Source organism: Ornithodoros turicata, chromosome 7 (assembly GCF_037126465.1).
Source record: "Ornithodoros turicata isolate Travis chromosome 7, ASM3712646v1, whole genome shotgun sequence".
Lineage (NCBI taxonomy): Eukaryota > Metazoa > Arthropoda > Arachnida > Ixodida > Argasidae > Ornithodoros > Ornithodoros turicata.
The window spans coordinates 48,977,294-48,984,542 of record NC_088207.1 but is presented as its reverse complement, the minus strand read 5'-3'; the positions used below and the strand labels follow the sequence as shown (position 1 = coordinate 48,984,542).

At 45.2% G+C, this 7,249-nt stretch overlaps 1 protein-coding gene across 1 annotated transcript in view; it reads right to left on the bottom strand.

Annotated features, from left to right (window-relative positions):
- Positions 1–398: 398 nt before the first annotated feature.
- Positions 399–7,249, bottom strand: part of LOC135399994 (short-chain dehydrogenase/reductase family 9C member 7-like) — a 32,106-nt gene continuing 25,255 nt past the window's right edge. Inside the window, exon 7 of the mRNA XM_064631738.1 lies at positions 399–480. Within this exon, the coding sequence (XP_064487808.1) occupies positions 465–480 (16 nt within the window). The 3' untranslated portion in view covers positions 399–464. The remainder of the gene's footprint in view (positions 481–7,249) is intronic.

The window sequence follows — 7,249 nt, the reverse complement described above, 5'->3', positions numbered from 1 at the left end:
TTACGTGCGGTACGCAGTATGCCGGGATCTTTAGCCCACCTTAAAGCACCCTCAAGTGAGCAATTAACCCGCAAACCGACCTCACTGTAGCCTCCATCATGGTCACAGCTACCTCACGACGCAAATTCACAAGTTATACAAACATCGTGGAGCAAGGAGCTGTCGAATCTGAGAGTAAGCTTGCATTTTTTATTTTAGTTTTTTTTCTGAAATTGCACATTGAAAATTATCCAAACCAGGTGGAGTCCCAGTTCTGTCACGGATGAAATAGTATATTATACAAGACCCTGCGTACACGCAGAGACCTATTAGAACCAGTACTATTAGAACCAGAACCAGTATACTATTACTGAAACGTAAACGCTCTTCGGTTTTATGAAGAGTTTATTGATCCTCCATGTATAATGAGTTGATAGAGGCGAATATTTCTTCCTCTTAATTCCTCACTCTTCTCCATGAGCGCGCTATGGCGATGAGGGCCTATAATAAAGGGGCAGATATATAAAGGAAGAACTCGGCTGCAACAACAGTTTGTTACGATCAAACATCCGAGTACGCGGTCCTGGTAATTGGTGCCCGCTTCTCTTCGAAACGTGTACTTAGGCACCGGAACCGGTGATATTGCTTTCGCCAACGTTATCTATACCCCACCGCCCTCTTTCACCGCATTCTTTGCACAGGTGTGTGTGTCTGTGTGTTCGGGAAAGAGTACCTGGAAGACATAAAGACCTGCATTCATTTCCACGCGTCATGTCAGACCACCCTAATTCCCGTATCCACAACTTCCAACATTTAAAACACTTCCGCCACTTCGAACGCTGCACCCTTTCCGGGGGCTGTTACTTAACGTGTACCTGCCGACGCAAAACCTAAAAAGAAAAAAAGAAGTGGGCCGCTTGCATAATGTGCTGCGGCGGAACAAAACTCAAGGGTGAAGGTTTGTTATTTCCTGCCACCGCTGCTAGGTCAGCAGACCGGTTACGTAAAGGAGGGCTCGTCTCCCGGAAGTAGTTTCCTCGTACACTTCCGTTTCCGAGCTCTTCCTCTCTGGCGTTACGCAACGATGTATCGCGTAAATCGCTTCTTCATTTTGTTCAGCTTGCGCCCGGAAGGGGTGTTTGAATGATGCAGGAACTACAGATTGATTGAAGCATGCAGAGAGATCATCCTCAGTAAATAGCCGATTATGACAGGTAAAGACTATAACTGTTGTTGTAAATAAACCATATACTTTTCTTTATGGCGGACATGGCGTATGAAGACATGGACAGCTACTATTCCTTCACCCTCGAAGGACTTCCCACGAACCGATCTTTTAAGACTCGGAAAAGCCTTCGGGAGCAAGGAAATGCAAATGAACGACACCTGGTGGGATATGATCTGACGGAATGAGCAATGGAGATTTGCTGAACTAGTACCTGTTTCTGGAAGCCGCTGCATCGGTAGCTTTACGTTCGAAGATTGATCTGCACGTTCAGGGATGCCTGGTTAGGAAGCCTGTCATGCTTATCTACGTGTGCCATCACAGGGTCCGACGGGTACGTATACGGCTTGTCTGTAAGCGTTTCAGGTTGCGCTCCTTCCGGAAAGCTCATCAAGAATGGAAATTACGCCTTGCGGTATTGCCAAAAACGGGTAGAAGACGTGCTGTGCCCTTTGACATTCTTTGAGGCATAGTCCCGTTTTAGAAACTAACTATAGATCCATTCGAATGATGCTACGGTTCGTCTGACCCAAGAGTGAGATCAACCCCTCTTAACATCAGCTTCCAACGTCAACTTCGATTCGTCTAACACTTGCTCCTTTAGTTTGCTATACTTTTCGAATATTGCCAACAAATACTTGCGGTCTTTCTAACCAATATAAACTCGACCGTTTTCCTGCTACAGCTTGCACTCTTGCATAGCATCGCTTGCTCTTATATAGCCTCGGACGGTATATGACTTCCTGCGCCTTACCGATGTTGTTATTAACCTCGCGTATTAACCTCCACCCCAAAATATTTAACGCTAGCATATTCGGATAACCTCATCGAAACCCACATAGAGATAAAAATCTGAAAGGTCAAGCAATCTGTCCATCTAAAGCACTTCCTCCAGCAAGCCTCCTATAATTTAGACAGACCACGTGTGCTTCTATTTAAGATCTATAGGGCTTTACGGAGTACCTACACTGTACTTTTTTTTTTTTTTTTCTATGAGTACGTTTTTCTTGTCTGGCCGTCATGTTCTCGTCTCCTCAGCCTATTTCTACCGTTATGAAGTCGAAAGCCGGGCGGCTCTCCTATATCCCGGATGATGGCATACTTCCGGCGCTTCCACTTTTCCACTCTTTTGTCCACCTCTTCAGAGTGGGTCGTCTTCATCGACAAAGAGAGTATTGAAGGATACTGCCAGCTCAGAGCATCGTTTCTTGTCTGGTTAAGGACAGCATGGATTATTTCGTGATTTTCAGGTACGTTGGATGCAATTATGTTATTATTACGTATTAGCGCCGCGAAGCAACTGTGGCTATGTGCGGCGTACAGCTGTGGACAGATGGACAGAGGACAGCAGGAAGGAGTCGGGGACAAGGGGGGTTGCAGACGACAAGTTTAACAATGCGTGTTAGGATCGAGGCCCTAATGTTCATGCTACGTGCAGTGTTTCTTGGTAAGGACTATAATAAACGTCGTTGCAATTGATATAGTGGTGCACGAGGACTGGGTGTAGTGGTGGTGATCCCGAAGCAGCACAGTCTACTGAAGTGCGAGTGCATAGGGGTGCACAGCTAGATCAAGGTTGCGCACCTGCGTGCCAGTCCCATGTATACGTACTTCAACTTTTAGTACCATGTGCTGTTTGGGTAGCAGCGTGCTATATCGTTAAAACGGAGCTTACCATGCAGCTCGCGTGGCGTAGTGGCCAGGATGATCGCCTTTCACGTCGAGACTGGGAGGTGACGCGGGTTCGAGGTTCTCCCTGGCTTTTCCGGTAGACCTTCCAGACGAATGTCGGTACAGTTGCCCCTGAAGTCGGCCAAGGACGCATGCTAACCCTGTGCCCCCAATCCTCCCTGCTGTCCCCTCTCCACCTGTCCACGTCATAGCCACAGTTGCTTCGCGGTGCTAAACGGAATAAGAAAAAAAAACAGAACTTCACCACATAACCGACCGACCGGATCCAACCGCCATTTTGATCCCCCTATTTCGGACACATTACGCAAAGTGTCCGAAATAGGCGGATCCAGCCCATATTCAATAAATCAGAAGAGAGAATCTTGTCGTGTGGTGAAGTTCTGTTTCAATAGTGTACTTTTTCTTTTCCTGTGTGCGAATTGATAACAATACTGCGTGGCATCAGATAGGAAGCCGTATATAGGGAACAAATTTTCCGGGTCGAATATTCTCTTCCTTCCTTTATCTCGCGTACGTTATTGTATTCTCAGCTCGTTTTGCAAATGCAAATACGTTCCTTCCGGTTGTTGTTGATTTGAACGCTGGAGATTATAATCTATCTGGATTAATGACTTCACATTTTTCTTTTCTGTCTAATCTACTCTGTACGTCAGTGTTCATGCGGTCCACTAGGTGTTTCAGTAACCATGTCAAAAATTTTAATGAATAAGTAAATAAATAAAATAAAATAAAGTCGAACGACATTTACTTATACCCCAAGCGGCAGTGAATCTTGGCCCAGTGTTGGATGGACGTCGGCAAAACTGCTGCAATATTGGTCCTGTATTCCTAAGATTTACCCAATATCGGCTGTTTATTGGGTATAATGGCCCGATATGCCTAACATTTTACCAATATTGACTAAATACAGCGCATATTGGCCCAATATAAACAAGACTCTTCCAATATTGGCTATGTATTGGGCATAATGGCCTTTCCTGATTAACTGGAAAAGGGGGAATTAAAGGAAAATTTTCGATGGATCTACTGAATGTCTCAAACCAAAAGCAGTAAGCACAGATGTTAGTAGATGTAGAAAGAAAAAAAAATATACGGAAACATAGGTAGCACAGAGGTTGTCTTGATGGCGAGTTAATACTCCAAGCAATTGCTCTCTCAAATGTTTTCTGTGTATATGTAATCAAATTAAACTTCACCGTTCATTTTGACTCAGAGGCGAGCAGGACTCAAGCGAGCAGGACGACAAGTAATGTATAGTATCTGTGTTCTCTTAGAAAGGAAATTCCACTGCCTTTCTAAGTGAACTTTTGGTCCATTATCCCATTTATGTGACGTTTTTTGCGTAACATTGAATTTAAGCGGGTATATTCGTTGGATTGTGTTGTTTGGGAACGTATTGCCAACCAGCACATGTAACATGATATATATGAATAAGTTCAGTGACATATATATATGAAGCCTGTCAGAACTGCTCCTAGAGCTGAAAACACAGGGTGGAAAATTTGGTTGCCAGTACTGGCAAAACTGGCTGGCCAATATCGGTTTTCCAATATTGGTCCTATATGGGGCAATGTTGCATTTGCAATATTGGGCCAATATTTGTAATACTGCTTTCCAATATTGGACCAATATTGGTGTGCTGCTTGGGAACGAACTTTTCCCACGCACTGCATTAATTTTACCAAACTGTAATTAAGATAAATTTCCTGAATTTAAGCCTGTAATTTCCACGCTACAGTAACGTTTTCTTGCCATAATTAGGAAGCAAATTGCGGATTTACCCAAATCTACTATACCAGAAAATACGCTACCTATACTAAGAAAAAGCACTTTAACTTCGCAAATTTCAGAGCTCAATTCATAAAATCAAATTTCTCCTAATTAGAATTTGATGCAAGTACTTCTATAGTACGTGGCGAAGGTTCCATTCCGACAAATGCCGTTGATAGCATATTTTTCCATGGTGTGCTGTTCCTTAACTTCATTTTATTTTTTTTTATTTTTCACATGGTCACAGAAACAAACACCACCAGGCTTTGTTCGTTGTTTTAGTGTATGAACCGCATAAAAATTGCATTACTGTCACACTGTGAACGAAGACAACGAACCAGCATACGAAGCGATCGTAGTGCTATCACTCGTGAAGTGAGACATCGTCGTCCATGCGATTCGTCGTCTTCATAATGCTTACGGGATTCAGGTCTGGCTGCTTGTGTAATCGCGTGGATAATAGAGTAAACGGTGTTCGAACTTCCTCGTAATAAAAATATGCAGCAGCGCAATAGAAAACATTTACCGCGTGTATACAAGTGAGGGTTGTACACTTCCTGGTGTGGAGCCTACCGAGGAAAAGAGCGCTTTTCACGCTTCTGCATTCAAACACTGGTCGACCATCCAGGCGGGATGATGGTACGGACGGCACACGGACGGGAGGGTTTCCTCCACAGTGAATAAAAATTTCGTTGGCTGACATCCTCCAGAGTTCGTGGCGTGATCAGTTGTCTTTCTGCTTCTAGCGTTTCACCTGATCACACTAACCAGGTGATGGCGATGATAGAACTGCTTACACGCTCAGGCGTGCAATGTCAGGACTATCGCAGGGGGATCGTGTGTCCTGGGCCGACTTCGCAGGGAAATGGTGTGCCGACATTTGTCTTAAAGTGTCCGAGGAAAACCCAGGGAAAACACCCAGGCAGCACTGCCGGCGCTCGGATTCGAACCCGGGTCATCTCCCAGCATGTCTCCCAGTCTCGGCGTGGAATGGCATTATCGTGGCCACTAGCAGGGTTGCCAACGCACCATGTGAAAGTAGCCAAAAGTAGCCAATTTTTCCTTGTACGTAGCCAATTCTGTAGCCAGTGCTGTGCAGGTATCATACATTGAATGAAGGGCTCTTATGAGTGCTAAATCGTCAGGCGCACAAACAAAATAATCCAAAGAACATCGTGCCGACAGTGAGGGAAGGCCGATTGACCAGGAAAACTGGAACGAACGCGTTCTTGGGCATTATGTGGTGCACGATATCCCGATTTAGGTGCACAGGAGTCTCAAATGTAGTGCGAAGAAGTATCAACAAAAGTAGCCAGAAAATAGCCAAGTCGCCATTGCCTAAGTTTTGGCGCCACGACGGTCGGAAAGTATAGCCAACGTGGCGCAAAATTGCAAAATCTGGCAACCCTGGCCACTAGGCCACGGTAGCTGGTTCATGCAGTAACCCACCAATGCGTATACAGTTCAATCACCGGCGAATAAAGCACTTCTGCGCTCGCTGGGTGTCGCTATGTTAACAAAAAACAAACAAACAAACAAAAAAGAAAAAATCATCATGAAGTGCCACTAGGTACTAAACTTCATCCTCAGAGTCCTGCCATTTATATAGTTGCAGTCCACCTGTCTCACACTGTATTTATTTTAAAAAAATTTTTTTTTCTCTCTGTTGGTAACGTCGAAGTATCATAAAATTAATTTCTGGTTTTGAGATGTATGACGTCAAGAGGTGCCCACCCTATCCACGGGTCTGGCAACATTGCTCCACGAATGTCGATACCCGTCTCGCCCGTCTCCCGTCACAGCTGCTGGCAGTCCTCCAACGTGGTGCGGAGACCAGGAATGCGCGCGCGCTGTTGCTAGGAGACAGTCAACAGAGCTCTCGGTGACGTTACGCACTCTTGGCGAAACCGAAACTATGAAGTTTTGCGAGTTCATTCGAAAGTTCGTCGAATCGTATAATGTTTATTGACCGCACTTATATTTTGCGTACTGACAAAGTAAAATAGACATTTTTTTTAGTCCGTGGTGCCTGATTATACGCTCTAAAATATAAATATGAACTTACAAGCAGTGCTTCGTTACATACGGGACTATATGCACAGCATGTTACCACGCATTAAGTGCAGTGACAGAAGTGGTGCGGAAGTCTGTATGGGTCTGCAATTTGCATGGAATGTTGCCCCGAGCTGTTGTTTTGTAAACACGCGGAACTGACCATGCAGCGCGTGAAGAAAACGGGGCTGTGTTAGAGGAGGCTGGAGAACAAATCAGAAACCGGACCAGCACATCGCTCTGTGCCCTCTGCAGGCCCCTCCGCTTCCGTTTCTGGTGGGGAAAGAGGCCTCCGTCGTCTGCTTTCACTTTCGCAAGCAGACGAGCGTGTTCCATCAGCTGTAGGACTTCGCCCCAAATAGTTACGCTCTGCGGTAGTTTTTGTGTGCGGCTTCGACGAATTTCTCATCAGATGGTTTTGACAATGTCGCTGGGAAAGTGTCAGTGTCGCGAGTGCGGTTACTATCGTCTGCGACGGAGGACATAAAGTGTCGTCTGCCTTCTGCTTTTATCTTTCACTTTCGGATTCGC